The 18190-nt window shown below is 44.5% G+C and overlaps 1 protein-coding gene across 4 annotated transcripts in view; it reads left to right on the forward strand.

The window, feature by feature from the left end:
* SCAF8 (SR-related CTD associated factor 8) overlaps positions 1-18190 on the forward strand; it is a 585772-nt gene that overhangs the window by 8254 nt on the left and 559328 nt on the right. For 3 of the 4 annotated variants that reach the window (XM_066596059.1, XM_066596058.1, XM_066596057.1), the window contains exon 2: positions 10484-10528. The exons of the other annotated variant lie outside the window; for it this stretch is intronic. In XM_066596059.1, the coding sequence (XP_066452156.1) occupies positions 10484-10528 (45 nt within the window). The remainder of the gene's footprint in view (positions 1-10483; positions 10529-18190) is intronic. 4 annotated transcript variants of the gene reach the window in all.

The following is an 18190-nucleotide window of genomic DNA, read 5'->3' on the forward strand; positions in this document are numbered from 1 at the left end:
TTTAAGAATTGCCCATTCATCCTTATGGGAGAAGAAAAAAATTGCATCTCCCTTGCATGTACATGTAAGTGCAATGCGTATTTTCTCCCATAGGGAATAATGGGAGCCTTTCACGTGTGAAAATCGCAAGTACACTAATGTGACTATGATGCAATTTTCTGGCAAAACACCGCACCCGCATAAAAATTGCTGGTTTGCAAGTGCAATATCAGCCCAAGTTTCTCAGCCTTTATTGCATTTGTGAGTGTAAATGCACCCTGATGCATCATTGATGAAGGCCAAGGTGCAGAGATGGACGTGAGACCAGGGAAGCCTCTGCCGGGCAACTGGAGGAAAATGGAGAAAGTATACATTAAAAAAAACAACTTTTCGCTTGTTTCTCCTCGGAGGGTCATGTAATCTTAATTATGACCAGCTCAGATTTACTTGGGATTAAGTTATCTGAAACTAGTCAATTTCATGGTATGAATGATGCTGGTGCATGAATCATACCACAGAAACTGCATTAAGTGAGGGCACAGGCACTCCTATCACAGTTACTGATGATGATCACACATTTATAATAGCTGACAATAGTGAAAAAATCCCCGCGCTCCGGAGTATATACGAGAAAGGCAAATGGAAATTGCCGAAACGCGTTGGATTAAAAACCTTTACCCTGTGTGATAACGGTATACAGCTTCAGTACTCTGGAGCGCTGGGATCATTTTACTATTGTGAGTGGATCTTTCTTGGCCCTGAATGGGTTACATTCCCCAAGACGTCTCTCCAGGGAGCTGGATTGTGAGTCAGAGGTTTATACTCAAGGAGATCGTGGATTTGGGTGCCGGTGGTTTCTCTAACCAAAGAAGTCCACCGGGCACCAGGTGAGTGCACACCGTTCATTCACTCTGGGCTATCCATTTTGACTGCTTTATCTTTTTCGTCAGCGAGGCGCTTATCTAATGTTGTTTGCTCATTTATAATAGAGGACCTCAGAGCTCAACACTGAGGCTGTATACTTATGATTTGTAGCTTATTTAGGTGAATATACAAGTTAATAATAAATGGCCCCCCAGCAGGCAGAAATATTATATCCTCTAGCTAATGCTGTACTGATACATCATAGGATAGATCTGAAAGTGAAAGTAAACAATCTCACCATCAAGATGGTGCCTGACAAGCATTAGACGGGGCTGCACTGCATGGAAGTGTCTGCAATACACAGAAGAGACCTCTGGAGTGTGACAGGTAATCAAGGGAGGGGGTCAGGGGTGGAAAAATGTGTTTCCACCAGAGTGGCCTTTTAAGCACAATTTGCCACTTTTTTCTTATAAATTTCTGTCATAATATGGCTTTATAGTCTTTAGCAAATACTTCACAAGCACCTTTTCCTGCCATGAGACAAGTGCCTCATGTGAAGACTCCTAGGGCATTAATATTATGGGAAACGTTACAAGCTGCTCACCTGGTATGCTTGTGTCTCACACAACTGTTATAGTGTGGTGATCCATTTCTAGGACCGCTGCCTACTCTAAGGATCCGAGGAATAAAGCACTGAATGGTGCAAGTCTGGACAGGATCTACCGACACAGTAGTTCTGTTCATGTATAGGAAACAACTATTCTCTTACATGAAGAAAAATCTTGTGCGTCTTGCAGCTTTTGGTGCTCCTTTCTTCAGCCATCTAAAAAAAATGGCCTTATGTGGAAAAAAAATAGGGTACAAAAGTATGCCAGAAATAGCTGACTCTACACAATCATACTTAACGTGCATGCTTGAATACTTTATTAGTCTAAGAAGCTACATATGAGTGGTTTCTCACAGTGGTTTTTAGGTAAAATGCATGTCAGTAGTGTTTTGTGTTTTTCTTTCTTACCCGTTTTTTTTTTTTGGCTAAAAACACCACAGCCAGATGTTACCTGAAAGTCATTAGTGGAAAATTGAAGGGATTCTAGCATTATATTCATGCTGTCCGAACCACGGGTAGCATACATAGTGCCCCTGTTGAAGTTTTATTCTGAAACGCTGCAGTATTTTAGAATAACGACACTTTGAAGCTTGAATCGGAACTGAAGTCCAAGTCTGTGAGGTGGGCCGCATCTGCCTCTCTCTGCCCACAGTGACCGCTGTCTCCCTGCTTTTATATAGGGAGAGATCTGTCACTCTGGAAATGTTGGTAGGAAGAAGCAGTTGTGGTCCGCCTCCCGGACTCAGAGCTCCGTTGAAACTTCAAAATGTGGTTATTCTGAAACACTGCAGTGTTTCAGAATAAGACATCCACGGGGGCACCGTGCATATCTGTCCCGGGGTTCATGCTGCCTGTGGCATGAACCTGATAACAAAATCCCTTTAAATGCCTTGTAGTGCATTGATGAAAACAGAGAAACCTGCCAGAGTGGAAACCTGTTGGTTCCTTTTGAGCAGATTTGTAGAATGGCAGACGTAGATTTTTTTTGTTCACTGCGTTTTGTTCCATTTTTGAGATTTGGAACGTAATTTAGGACAGAACATCTAGAAGGAAATTCAAACGTGCTGTGAACATATCCTAACATTTAGGCATGACTATACACCCATACTAGAGGGGGCAAGTAATAGGGAGGAAGTGAGGAGCCATGTCTGGGACTCTGGACCAGTATATACCATGTGTAGTAGGGCAGTATCCTGAACAGCATAGGATGCAGTGAATTATGTGATGTCCTGCAGGTGAAAACAGCTGCAGTGCCGTTACAGCATTCTCCTCTAAAAATGTAAGGAGCTGTCATGGCCTTCCCCTGCACTACAAAAAATCATAAGTTTTGGCTGTTTACTATACCCCCTGCAAGTGTTTTGGTCTAGCCGTCAGCCGCAAGCCACATGAGCTACTGGTTGTGTAGAATAAAATGGAAATGCAGCAGAACATTTCTTGTGCTGAGCGTGATAGAAGAAAGATGTATGTACACCTGTATGATGTATGGGAGGACAACTTAATGATTGCCTGTGTACTCCGCTCAATGCATTCAGCAGCGGGTTTGAGCGCTGACAATGGAGGGTAACGGCAGGGAAGGTAAGTATAAAACTTACATTTCCGAACTCTGCAGATCAGCTACTTTGAGTCCATAAACTCAGATTATAGGGCTCAAACTAGCTGACAGATCCCCTTTTAAAATAAAATATATTTTTTTAATGTTTTAATAGGTCTATTTTTATTTTGGGGGATGAGTAGGCTATTGATTTATAAAAGAAAATGGTCATGCACTTTGGCATGATACACCCTCCTTAAAGTTCATTTTGCAACCTAGGTCTGTCTTACACATGCGCTTTTTACTGCAATTACCGCTGCATTTTGAACGTCGCGGTATAACACTCCCATTAATTTTGATAAGGCCCCACAGACCTGCGCTCGAACGTGGCTTTTCCTAACACCCCAATTTCGAGCTCTGTCTGCTCTTTTTTGCAGTGTTTTCACGCTTTTTAACGCACCTGATCACCCATCACAATGATGTGGTGCGCTAAGAAATCCGCTGTGTGACGGTAAAAATGTGGCAAAACACTGCGATCAAAATTACGGGCGTTTTGCCGACACTGTGAGAGTGGCCTTAACCTATATTTAATAAAATTAAATTGATATTTAGTTTTTCGGCATTTGTTTAACACTGTCCCTTTTTTACTTATTAGGATGATTGTTTGATTCTAAAGAAGACGCTCTTTACATTACATAGAACTTAAATTGTACTTGTGCTTTTGAGTCTTTCATGGCATGCATGTCTAAGGGTGAATACAGATGGCCGGGTTGGATTCCGATTGCGAGCAGCGGGATGCGACCCGTGCCTCTGCATTGACCTCTCGCTTATCTGTCCAGCGTCTTCTCTCTCTGCTCTGCGATGGGCCGGCTGGCGCACAGCCCCTCATGTGCAGTGCAGAGCCGGCGAGGCTCGCACCGAAATAGGACATGCTGCGACTTTGTTACCGTGTGAGTTTTCAGGCAGTGAAATTGCAGCTGTCTGCATAGGATTTAATAAACTAATGCAATTCTATGACAGCGTGCAACGGCGAAAATTCTGCGTGAAATCTTGCCACGGAATTTCCGCCCGTATGCATTCAGCCTAAAATGTACAACTCGACTCATATACTGTCTAGTAACATACAGTTACAAGAAAAAGTAAGTAAAACCTTTGGAATTACCTGGATTGATTGCTAATAAAATGAGTTTGATTGTATTTTTGTATACATGTAATTGGATAACAAGCTAAACTAATAACTTATAAACAGTTGTACCATTCATATATCTTCTTAGGTCAAATGCAGATGGCTGGGCCAATTCCGACTGCGAGATTCTCGCAGAGGGATGTGACCCTGTGCCCCTGCGGCTTCTCTGTCCGGCGTCTTTATTCTGCGCTGTGGATGTGACGGCTGGCGCACAGCAGTACGTGCACAGTGCAGAGCTGGCGCGTCAGCGATGACGCGGACGTGCGAGCCTTGCACTGAAATAGGACATATCATGATTTCCACCCCATGAGCAGAATATCGAAGTTGATTTCTGCTCTTGGGCATGGAAATGCATTTTTCAACGCACGTCCTATGGGGCTGTATTTGCTACGCTTGTGTGCATTAGGCCTTAAGCACATTGAGTGACATCCATATTGCAGGGAGATAAAGTAAGTGAACTGTGTTAATGACTTTTAGAACAGCTGATTGTCAAAAGATATTGCAATTAAGGAGATGACATTGGAAATGTGGTTTCACACATGCTTTGGCCATTTAAATGAAGGAACACAAAGCCTGGTTACTGACAAATAATTTCTAAAGAATGATTGGTTATTGTGAACCATTGCTTAATGCACACAATTTTCAGAAGACTTGTTATAGAGACACATGAAGCTGGAAAGGCTATGAAAGTATTGCTAAAGACCTGGTGTACAGTAATATTTAGACAAATTATCTTCAAATAGAGAAAATTCCTGATTGTTGCTACTCTACCTAGAACTAGACATCCTGTTAAGATCACTCCAAGAGCAGAATGGGCGATTCTCTGCTCGCGGATGGCAAATCGCAGCATGCTGCGAATTGCCACGATCCTCCGCGGTGAGCCTATCTGTCTGGCTCACCACAAAAAAGATCTGTCAGCTGGCTCCTGCTCCCCGGCGGCGGCTCCCACGGCAGAGATCCGCCGCAGGATATCAACATCCGTGGACAGGCAGCCTAAGGAAGCTGTCTGTGACCTCAAGCTGAAGGGACTCAAAGTACACAAATATATCAACTGGAAAATGGTTGAGTAGTAGAGATGAGCGAGCATGCTCGGATACAGCAGTTATTCGAGCGACCATCGCTCTTCTCGAGTATCTACTCTTACTGGTCCGAGTGTGCTCGGGGTGGGGGGGGGGGGTGGAGGTGAGCAGCGGGGGAGAGTGTGAGAGAGAGATCTTCCCCGGGGCGGAATCCCGCCGGGAATCTCGCAAAAACCGCAAGATTTCCGCCGGGAGAAGCGCCACGGCGGCTTTGAAGCGGCCCGGCCGCTCGCTCTTCCGCTGCGGCCGTCACTCCCATAGAGGAGAGCGCAGCCACAGCGGAATGAGAAAATAAATAAACATGCTGCATATTGTAAAGTGGTCGCCGTAGCAGCGCGGTTCCTGCCTAACTTACCGCTGCGGATTGGCTGTCCCGTGTGGACGAGATTTCTGAGAAAACTCGTCCACATGGCTGGCTAACCCCGAGATTAACTGCTGTATCCGAGCGTGCTCGCTCATCTCTATTGAGTAGCCAAGTCAGAGTTCTGACTTTAACCCCTTCCCGCTCCAGGGTTTAAGTTTACGTCCTGGCAGCAGGGTACTTCCTGCAACAGGGCGTAAACATAGTCCTGGGGATAACCCGAGATCCTATGCGATATCACGCTATCCGGCAGCGGGAGCCGGCTGTCAGTGATAGCCGACCTCCCTCTGCAACAGCAGGGGTGCATCGGAGATGTGCCCCCTGTTGTTAACCTCTTCCCTGCTGTGATCCTTGTAGATCGCGGCATGGGAAGGGTTCACAGAGGGAGCGCACTCTGTCTGTGATGTTGTTGGGCTCTCGCGATATTATCTCAGAGAGCTCGGCTGGTTGCCATGGCAACAGGACACCAGATGCCAGCGTCCTGTATTGCCATTGCCTATGATCGCTGTAATAAGCGAGAAGGCATTGCAGGAGAGAAGTCCTGCAATGCCTTATTGCAGCGATTATCGGTAGTATGGTGTAAGTCCCCCAGAGGTACACCAATGGTGTAAAAAAAAAATAAATAAATAAAAATGTGCAAAAAATAAAAATGTAAAAAATAAAAACCTTTTTAGATGCTTTCTCATACTAGCATAAAAAAAAATAAAATCCCACATATTTGGTATCATCGTATCCGCAACAACCTGTACAATAAATTGCACACGGTTTTTATCCTGCTCGACAAAAAGCGTAAAAAAACGTTTAAAAACTGAGGCAAAATGCTACTTTTTAGCATTTTGCCTCCAAAAAAACAAAATAAAAGTGATCCAAAAAGCCATATGTACCCCAAAATGGTACCAATAAAAGCTACAGCTCGTCTCGCAAAAAATAACCCCTCACAGAACTCCGTCCATGGAAAATTAAAAAAGTTATGACTTTGAATGCAGTGATTTAGAAAAAAAAAATTCCAAAAAAGTGTTTTTATTGCAGAAAAGTGTAAAAACATAAAAAAACTAAGAATTTTGGTATCGTTGTAATCGTATCGACCTGCAGGAAAAATATTGTCATTTATGCTGCATGATGTAGGCCACCTGCAGACGAGCGGGTCGGATCCGGCAGCGAGAAATCTCGCCGCGCGATCCGACCCCAGAGCCTGCAGGGACGAGCGCGTACTCACCCGCGCCTGGCGGCCCCGGCTCTTTGATGTGCCGGCTGCCGCGCAGCCGGCGCATGCGCAGACCGGAGCCGGCGGCCAGGTGAGTGCGTGCTCCGCACAAAATTAGAACATGCCGCGGTTTGTTTGCCGCGCGAGATTTCGCGCGGCCAAACCGCGGCCGTCTGCATAGGAGTGCGTATTGTAATGCACTCCTATGCAGACTTTCAGCAGCGGAAATCCCGCGGGAAATCCCGCGGCGGGATTTCCGCTCGTCTGCAGGCGGCCTAACACTGTAAAAAAATGTATGGCAGAATTGATGCGTTTTCTCTCCATATTATCATTAACAAAATTATAAAAGTTTTACAATATAGTCTATGTACCCAAAAACGGCACCATCAAATACTACAGTACGCCACGCAAAAAACAAGCCCTTATATGGCCGCGTCGACAGAAAAGTGAAAAAGTTATGGCTTTTGAAAAATGGAGATGAAAAGCCGCCAAAAATCGTTGCGTCCTTAAGCTCAAAATAGGCCATGTCATTAAGGGGTTAACCTTACTGAGATGCTGTAGCAAGACCCGAAGGCATTTCAGAAATATTGATGAACTCGTATTGTATGGAGGTATAGGCCAGGAAACATTTAGTGCAGGTGATTGGTGCTAAAGGGGGATTTATAGGTTTTCAAAATAAAGGGTTCATTTACATTTTCTCCCTGTACTATAAGGGTTTACTCTACGTTCATTAAAAGACATGAAGGATACAACTGTTTGTGTTATCAGCTTGCTTAGATTGCTATTGAAGTCCCAATTCTAGACAAATACAATGTAGAAATCCAGGTATATCCAGAAGGTTTGCTTCCTTTTCCTTGCCGCTGTGTCAATGAAGAGCAGGCTTGTGCATACCATCATACCCCACCACCTTCACAGTAAGGTCAGGACTACAATTCTATGTTGTTTTTTCAAATAAACGTGTTTTCCCACCAATTGCACTTACAACCTGTCATCAGGATAGGAGTTAACTGTTTGATTGCTGGGGGTCCCACAGTGGGGGACCTCCATTACCAAAACGGGGTTCCTGCGTCCCCTGTTCCTCCTGACCCTCACGGCTACTTCAAGGAGGAGTTTTAGTACAGCAGCACTCAAGCGCTTCGCTCTAAAGGAGACATGACAACAGCTAAGGGCAGTGCTCAATGCAAACTCTTCCTCACAGTGGTCTTGCAGGTGAAACTGAACTCAAGACCACTGTTATAGTAGCCCCTCTAGCAGTCCTAGAGTTCATAAAAATGAGAGGTAGGAAAATCCCTTTAGGCCGCCTGCACACGAGCGTACCGGATTCCGCTAGCGGATTTTCACGCGCGTATGGTACCTAAGGGCTCATGTCCACGGGCAAAATAAGAATTAAAATCCGCAGCAGATTTTAACTCTTCTCCTGCCCGCGGATCCGCACCCCATAGGGATGCATTGACCACCCGCAGGGTAGATAAATACCCGCGGATGGTCAATAAAAGGGATTTTTAAAAAAATGGAGCATGAAAAAATCTGGACCATGGTCCATTTTCATGCGGGGCTCCCGCGGGCTTCTATTGAAGCCTATGGAAGCCGTCCGGATCCGCGGGAGACAAAAATCAGATTTTACTCACACGCTCCGTCTCTTCTCTTCGCCGCGGCGCCATCTTCTCTCAGTCGCGGCCGGATCTTTTTTCTTCGGGACGGCGCATGCGCGGGGCACGTCACCGACGTCATCCTGCGCATCCGCCGAGCCGAAGAAAGAAGATCCGGCCGCGACGCAGAGAAGAAACGGAGCGGGTGGGAGGTGAGTTTATTCTTATTTATTCTTATTTTCAGCCCTCATGTCCGCGGGGCAGGAGGGACCCGCTGCAGATTCTACATGGAGAATCCGGAGCCGGCCTGATTTTCCCCGTGGACATGAGGCCTAAATGTGCTTGCGGATAGGTGCAGATGCGTGAAAAATCACGCGCGGATGTGTTGCGGAAAAAAACGCGCAGAAAAACCAGCAGACACCCCTTATTGTAAACCCAACCCCTAGAGAACTGCCCATTCCTTGGAAAACAGCTTAAAAACCAACACCCAGACTCCGTTTTGTCCCTCTTGCTTGTGCGAGCACCGTTAAATTATTGATGTCTTTGTGGGCATGGTTGATCCATGTAAATTTTTTTAGGCACTTCTCCAGCGTGACTTTATTTCAGTCACTGCAAAAAAATTCACAAGAGGAATTCATTACTACAGATTTTGCATTCTTACATCCTGCATTGGCAAGAAATACTACCTATCTCCCTCTACAAATTTGCCTGTGAAGCTCTGTACTGTGTGTTGGGACGCCTCCTACCATGCCTACTTCCTGTAGTCATAGCAACCAGTGACTCCATCCGCAGCTGCACTGCGGATGTACTGCGTGAAAAAACGCACCCATTCACTTGTATTGGAGGCTTCACGCGCAGAATCCGACCCAAATTAGAACAGGTCGCAGATTTTTTCACGCGCGTGAAAAAACGCGATACAAACCCGTCCGTCTGGGGACAACTGCGGATCCTCATAGGAGTATATTGGCTGCGGTCTGGGGCAGATAATGTGCCTAAAATAACGCGCTACAAATTCCGTTCGTGTGCAGGCACCCTTAGGCCGCCTGCAGACGAGCGGGTCGGATCCGGCAGCGAGAATTCTCGCCGCGGGACCCGACCCGAGAGCCTGCAGGGACGAGTGCGTACTCTCCCGCGCCTGGCGGCCCCAGCTCTTTCATGTGCCGGCTGTGGCATGCGCAGACCAGAGCCGGCGGCCAGGTGAGTGCGTGCCCCGCACAAAAATAGGACATGCCGCGGTTTGTTTGCCGCGCGAGATTTCGCGCGGCCAAACCGCGGCCGTCTGCATAGGAGTGCGTATTGTAATGCACTCCTATGCAAACTTTCAGTGGCGGAAATCCCGCGGCGGGATTTCCGCCCGTGTGCAGGCGGCCTAACTCAGACGATATTCCATATGAGAAAAACAGAAACTGTAACATCACATATCATTATTCGGTGTCAATAGGTCAAGCATTGTAATCTTATGGAAGGTGCCTGCATGTGATATCAGTGCAGCAATTGCCTTTTAGCTCTAATCTGTTTCTCTTACGGTATATTGTTAAGTGAACACGTTGTTGTTCACACTGTCAGCAGAGGATTTGTTTAGAGCCTCAATCGCCACACACAACGACAGAGCCCTGGTCAATAGGATCCGTCGTACACCCAGTCTGGCGTAGCGTCGTTGCTTCCATTATGAACAAAGTCCATGACAAACAGCTGAGCAGACCTGGAAGAGGTTTTCCAGGGGCTTTCATTTCTTTGGTTTATAAAGTGGACTTATGCTGTAAAATAAAAATCAAGATTATACTCACCAGTTTTACTCTCGCCTCACATCCTGTCTAAGCATGTGACAGCCGCGACCAATTTCTGCCCTCCATGGTACCTACGTCTAAGTACAGGAGTGGATCCTTGGAGAGGGACACCAACTGTAGTGACGGGTAGTGAAAGAAGCCAGTAGAGTCTTGTTTTTTATTTTACAGCATTCCCCTACGTTATCAAAAATAAAGACGCTGATACCTCTTTAACTATTTATTTTGGTGGAACAAGAGGTTAAAACTTGTAACAATTTCCAAGAGTTATGTCTAATGCAATTTGTCATTTTTTCCAGGGCCGACATCAGGGTATAGAAGTGCCCCTATATCGATCTAGTCAGGTTTGAATATTTTATGAGAAACCTGTAACTTAAATAAATTCTGCATGCCATGTTTTGTTTAGATTTTTTTTGTACCTTGCTACATGATGTGTTGTCAAGTGACTTGAGGGTTTTTTTAGTTCTCATTATGCTTCTGAATTGTAATATAAACCATCATGAAAGATTCAGAACTAACAATTCCTCTTTGGTATTTACTATTACAATTTTGTCGCTATTTTAAAGTTTGTAGGATAAAATTTGCCTACTTTGTGTCAAATGGGAATGAGTTAAATTGTTTGATTATTTTAAGTTACAATCAAAATGGTGCAAGAAAACTGGGGTAGATTTATTAATGCAGTGTAAGGTAAAAACTATAGTAAGAAGGCCCCCAAAAGTGTGTCAAGTCTCCAGCACTTGTGGCATTTTATAATGCTACTAATGGCATTGTAACAAATTTTTATGTCTTTTGACTTTCAGAAGAAAGTGTGACTTGACAAAGGGCTTCATATCAAAATGCCACTATACACAGAAAAAGTTTTGAAAGCACTCACAAATGGCAAACAGGTGGTTACTTTCATCAGTACACTCCTCAGAATCTAAACAAATGATCATAATTGACCATTGTAAATGGACTTAAAGACTGGGTCTACAGACTTTCTATCTCAAGACCATTATTGTCCATTCATAACAATTCCAGGTACAGTGAAAGTCATACAATAGTTACAGTTTAAAGCTGTTGTCTAGTTGCATACTACTCATGGCCTATCCTTAGGACAGTCTATCAATAGTAGATTAGTGGGGATCTGTTGCCCAGAACTCCCTCCAATGGGCTGTTCACCAGGCCAGTGTGCTCACCCACTGAGCTGATTTATGCAGGAAGCAGATAACTCTGTTCTCACTGCATTGGCTAGGCTTGGTATTACAGGCAAAATTTCCATTCGATTCAAAGGGGACTTTGTCTGAAGTACCAAGTCTGGCCATTGCAGTGAGAACAGAGTTGACAGTTTCCTGCAGAATTCAGCTCAGTGCACAACCCCACTTGTCTGGCCTATCCTGCAAATAAGCCATCAAAAGTTTACAATTGGACAACTTCTTTAAAAAATATCTGAGCAGGGAATGGGTTAAAAATAAATACCGTATATACTGGCGTATAAGACGACTTTTGAACCCCGAAAAACCTGCTCTGAAGTCGGGGGGCGTCTTATACGCCGGTAATACAAAAAAAAGAAAGTGTCAAAAAAAAATCAGTACTCACCTCCCCCGGTGTTCTGCGGCGCTGCTGCAGGCTGTCGCTCCCTCCTGGTCCCCGGCAGAGCATTGCTTTCTGGACGCAGGGCTTGAAATCCCCGCCTCCAGAAAGCTAATACTGTGATTAGCTAACACACGCCGTCAGCCAATCACAGCCATTCAATGACATCATTGAATGACTGTGATTGGCTGAAGGCACGTGTGTTTTCTGGAGGCGGGGATTTCAAGCCCTGCGTCCAGAAAGCAATGCTCTGCCGGGGACCAGGAGGGAGCGACATCCTGCAGCAGCGCCGCAGAACGCCGGGGGAGGTGAGTAATGATTTTTTTTTTTTGCTCCGCTGTATTCCTGGCGTATAAGGTGAAAGTTGGGGGGTCGTCTTAAACGCCCCGTCGCCTTATACGCCGGTATATACGGTAAGCTATACTCACTCCCCAATCCAGCACAGCAAGGAGCTGCAGTGGCCACGTGCTGTTGACTAGGTGTAGCCCCAGAATAAAATTACACGCAGACAGGGAGGGTCAGCATTGTCTCTAGCACTGGAAATGACAATTTTTTTAACTTTCTGCCCTTGTCAATACACATTTTATCTCCACTAGTTTGTAGGGGAGCGCAGGACAGATCAAAGCTGATTTAGGATAGACATGTATTATGGCTAAATTCACACCATGCTTGGAATTCAACAGACAGGTGCATATGTTGTCTTTTGTATTAAAAAGTGCAATCTACTACACTGCTATACTGTAGGGATGTGGATGTGCTCTGCCAAACATAGTCCAGAAGCCCACTAAAACCTAAAGCACATTGGTATATATGTAGGTGAATTACTTGGCAATGCTCTTCAAACATGGTGTGAAATTACTTGAGACATAACTGGAATCAATGTGTTTTTAGCAAACATGTTTTTACAGCATTGATGAATCTGCCCCAGTGTTCTTCTTGTGACATCTCTGATACGGTACATGTGTGGTCGTTGTTGTATATGCATTGTGTCGGGCCAAAGCTACAGAGAAGCCCGCAGCGGACAGATGTTACTTGTGTGTCAACAAATGTAATTCATATTCTGCATATTGATGATGCATGGCTCTTAGGCCGCCTGCAGACGGCTGGGTCGGATCAGAGCGGAGCCGGCGGCCGAGCCCCGCACAGAAATAGAGCATGTCGCAGTTTGTTTTCTGCACATGATTTCGCGCAGACAAACCGCGTCCGTTTGCATAGGATTGCGTATTGTAATGCAATCCTATGCAGGCATGTATGGGCGGAAATTCTGCGGGGGATCCCGCCGCGGAATTTACACCCGTCTGCAGGAGGCCTTAGTTGTAGAAATAAGTATCGCTGGATGTCTTTTCTGCAGAGGATTGTACTAGGGGGAGAACAGATGTGACAAACACTAGTGCAGCCGTTGGGGCCCACTGCTTATGTCTGTATGGCATCTACAGCAGTTACATACCAGTAGTTCCTGCTGAAGAAAATGGACTAAAATTGGATGTCCAAATGAATGTTAAATGCAAAATGTTTAATTGATAAGAAGCTTGTTTTCACGTGTAAGTTTTGTTGACACGTATGTAGTTTACATAGTATATGGGCAGAAGTTAAATACTATCTAATATTGCCGTCATGAATGTAGTCAGGCTCCAGACATTTGTTATAGATTCAACCAGTTATCTTGTTTTTTTTTCTAACTATTAGATGCATTGTCAGAAAAAATTGTGCTAAAGGGTTTCTGCATCTAATAGTCTGAAGTTAGCAGCAAGACTGGGATTTGTAGCAGTTTTATTCACGTGTTTTTACATTGTAGCAGGAGATATTGCAAAAAAAAATCTTTCACTGTTCGTTTTCGGTGAACTTTATTCAGCATAAATGCTATTGCTGGATCGCGGGCTTGTCTTTACGTGTAAACGCTCCTCGCTCAGCACTTCACATAGAAAGCAAAGCGCTGAGCAAGAAGCCCGTGATCCAGCAGTGAAGTCTGTCGGCCTGAGCATTCTGCACATGCGCCGATGACCTTAGCGGTGACGTCAGCACCTGTGCCGCTGTTTACCCTACTGTCGGCCTGTGGAGAAGGAATGTTACACGAGCTCCACTGATGCTTGCTATTAACCCATAATTGTGAGGATGCGTCTGGACTTGCAACTGCAGTTATTAGTATTTCGCACGGAGCTAATGGCAGTCACTAACGCTTGTGTAATGGTCATGTAATGCAGCGCAGTTTATAGAAACGGATCAATTCCTAGAACTATGGAAGATTTGCTGCGCAATGTTTATGACCAATGATATTTATGATTGACTACATCCTGCATTCCACAGAAATCCAGACGAAAAAGTGAAGTAGGGCCCTGTTACATGAAGGCTAGTGGCCGCCACTAGGTCCTCATCATTTTTCAATGATTGCTGGCCAGAACCCAAATTACATGTGGGTAATACATGTCATAGAATCCTTAAAGGGGTTGCCATGTTGTCTGATAATTTTTTTTAAGGATAGCTGCAGATGTGTTAAAAGAGAAAAATAGTGGTACTTACCCATCTGTTCCCCTGGCAATCCAGCGCTGCAGCCCCGACCATCGTCCTGGTCTTGGCAAGAAGTGGTGGCTATTCCCAAACAAGGAGAGCTGTGGTGTTGCAGTGCTGGTGAGGACAGGTAAGTACCACTGCTCTTGTTACTCTTAACACATCTACTGATATACTTAAAGAAATTTGTCAGACTGAAAAGTGAAAAAATATATGTTAAGTAGAACTCTTAAAGATTTTCCCATCAATTACATTTATCTCCTAAATGCCGGATTAATGGAGTATTGAGAGCCCCCGGGATGTCAAAGCCATAACCTAAGCCCTAGCTGCAGGGGGAAAAAAAAAAAGAATACATCGCCTTAGAAGCGCTATCTTCTTCCTGGTCCCCGGCACTATTCTTCTTCAGCTCTTCTGGCCGGGGATTGAAAAATTCCCGCCTCCTGGAAGAGCTGCCTCTGGATAGGCTGACGCTTAGCCAATCACAACCAGCGCTCGATGAACCGGCTCTGATTGGCCAGGAAAGATGAAGAAGAACAGAGGACCAGGAAGAAGCTGCAGCAGCGCCGGACAGCGCTTCTAAGGTGATGTATATTTAAGAAAAAAAAATTCTGCAATTAGGGCTAATTTTCGGGATAGTGCTTATATTTGTAGCGCTACAAAATCGCCGTATTACCACGAGAAACCGCAGCGATATCGCACAGACCAGCGATTTTCTCGCAGTGATTTTGTGTCGCCCATTTGTATGAGGCCTAATTGTGGAACTTCATCGTCTTTATGGCCCCTTGTACATGAGCGGAAATTCTGCAGCGGGATTTCCCGCAAAATTTCCGCCCCTGCCCACCTGCATAGGATTGCATTGTAAAACGCTATCCTACACACAGCCACAATTTCTTCATGTGAAAACACATGCAGAAAACAAATCGCAGCATGCTCTATTTCTGTGCGGGTCTCGCAGAGGCCCGCACAGAAATGTCAGCAGTGACAGGCTGGCTCCGCTCTGCGCATTGCGCCGGCAGCTGGCGCATAGCAGAGACGGAAGACGACGCAAGAATTCTCGCAGCGGGATCCGACCCGGCCATCTGCAGGCAGCCTTAGTTAGCAATCTGCAACAACGATTCTGTAAGACGTCCTTAATTCTACCACAGAAAGCTCTTCCAATGTGGAATTTAATCTTGTGGCTCTGAAGTAAAGAGATGCAGATTTTAACAATTGTGGACTTCAAGCCCCATAGAAATAGCATTGTTAATTAATTCCATCTCGTATAAAAGGTCCCTTATGTGCTCGTATCATAGAAGTAAATGGAGTCGTGGTTGCACATGTACAACACTGCTCCAGTCACATGAGGCATTTGGGGTGCACAGATCATGAGATCACTGGGGGTTCATTGGTTGCAGCCCCAGCACTCTGACAGTGATGCCTTATCCTGTCGATGGGGAATATACGTCTTTAACCCCTTAGGCCTCTTTCACACCAGCAACAGCAGTATCGCTGCAAGAAAATCGCAGCGATATCACACCTGCATTCCTGCTTTTTGTGTGCGATATCGCTTCATTTTCTTGCGAAAACACGTCCGCTCACGGTTTTCTTGCACAATAGGACTTTTTCTAATGTTAAGGCCGCATCACACAAAAACCGCGATTTCATGCATCATTTCATGCACCACACCATTTGTGTGGTAAACTATAGTTTTTAATGGTGCCATTTTTGGGCAAATATACTATATTGTAAAACTTTAATTAATTTTTACAGTGTTAATCATGCAGCATATAAATGACATGATACATTTTTTTATGCAAGTCCGTACAATTACAACAATACCAAAATTCTTTTTATTTATTTTTCGTTTTTTCCACAATAAAAACACTAATTAAAAAAAATATATATTATTTCCACATCACTGCATTCAAAGTCCCATAGCTTTTTAATGTTTTCATAGACAGAGCTCTATGAGGGCTTGTTTTTTTGCATAACGAGTTGTACTTTTTATCGGTACCATTTTGGGGTACATACAGTTTTTTTTAATCACTTTTATGTTTTTATTTAAAATTAAAAAAAATAATTTTGCCTCAATTTTTTTGCTTCAAGATTTTTTTTTTACACCTTTTGTCGTGCAGGATAAACAGTTTGTTCAGTTTATTGTACAAGCTGTTACGGATACGATGATGCCAAATATGTTGGAAAGAGCGCCAAAAAAGGGGTTTTTTTGTGTTTGTTTTTTTTACACTATTTTTATCTTTTTCTTACACTCTTTATATCCTTTGTAGGGGATTTGTACCATAATAGCTATGATAAAGCATTGCAGGACAGAAGCCTTCTTGCTTGTTATAGTGATCATATGGAATGCTGGGACACCTGTATTTAGCGTCCTGTTACCACAGCAACTCATCTGCCCTCCGCAATTACATTGTGGGGGTCTGATGACGTCACAGAGGGAACGCGCTCCCTCTATAAACCCTTTATATGCCGTAATCTACATAGATTGATCTCCGCTTTTAACCCCCTACATGACGCAGTGTTCTCATTGATCTTGGATGTTGCAGCAGGAGGCCGACTATTGGTAAGAGAACGCTCTCGCAGCGGGATGGCGTGTGGCTTCAGCTTCTGATCCCGTGACATCCACATGACGTAAGATTATGTCCCGTGGTGTTAACGTGTTTATGTGTAAACCTGTTTAATTCATGTTAGTGAAAAAATATTCTATTAGCTCTCTTACTGAGCATTGAAGCTGAGTCTGAAATTTCAATTTTTTTTAAATAATTTTCTCCCTTCTATTCTTTGCTGTGTCTGAGGGTCAGCGGCATCTTGCCATCCAAAAAATGCAGCGCTTCAATTTAGATATGAAATGCATCTCCTTCATACTCAGCAGAAGCTCAGCAAGGATCTCATCTAGCGGTTCCTAGCTCAGCCTTCTTTTTTGCAAGCTAAACATTCCCAGATCCTTTAACTGTTCCTCATAGGACATGATTTGCAGACCGCTCACCATCTTGGTAACTCTTCTCTGAACTTGCTCCAGTTTGTGTATGTGGTTTTTAAGGTAGGATGCCTAGAACAGGACACAGTATTCCAGATGAGGTCTGACTAAGCAAGAGTAGAGGGCAATAATGACCTCTCGTGATCTAGACTCTATGATTCTCTTATGGGGGGGTGGGACAGCCCCACTACCCCTGTGGGGGAAGAACAGAGAATGTGTGTGTAGGATATGTATGTATATATGTGCCACCATAACTCGTGAACACCCGGAGCAATTTTAACCAAACTTGGTACATATATAACTCATCTTATGGGGACAAATTTGGGAGGGGGGGAGGGGGTGGATAGGACAGCCCCACTACCCCTGGCAGGAAAGGGTGGATAGGGAAAGCCGGAATTGCACTTGAGCAGATATTTTTTTATTTCACAGCCTTATCTAACACAGACGACCTCCTCCTCATCCACTAATCCATTACACAGACGACCTCCTCCTCCTCAAATACTAATATATTACACAGACTTCCTGCTCCTCAGATAATATCTTACACAAACCACCTCCTCCTCTGCTCCAACTACCACACAGCTTCCCACCAGCACTGAGCCACTATGTACCACACAGAAATGAGCCCAGCACCCACGCTTATGAAAGCTGTTCAAAAGGAAATCTGTGTTGCCCATAGCAACCAATCACATCGCAGCTTTCATTTTACCTCAACAGTATAACAAGTGAAGGCTGAGCTGTGATTGGTTGTTATTGGCAACGAAAATTACATGGGACATTGGTGAGTTTTTGATTTTAATTACGCCAGTATTACACAGACTTCCTGCTCCTCCGATAATATCATCTTACACAGACAACTTCCTCCTCCTCAAATACTAATATTACACAGACTACCTCCTCCTCATATACCAATATATTACACAGACGACCTCCTCCTCATGCAGTAAGATAATACACA

Source organism: Eleutherodactylus coqui, chromosome 3 (genome assembly GCF_035609145.1).
Source record: "Eleutherodactylus coqui strain aEleCoq1 chromosome 3, aEleCoq1.hap1, whole genome shotgun sequence".
Taxonomy (NCBI): domain Eukaryota; kingdom Metazoa; phylum Chordata; class Amphibia; order Anura; family Eleutherodactylidae; genus Eleutherodactylus; species Eleutherodactylus coqui.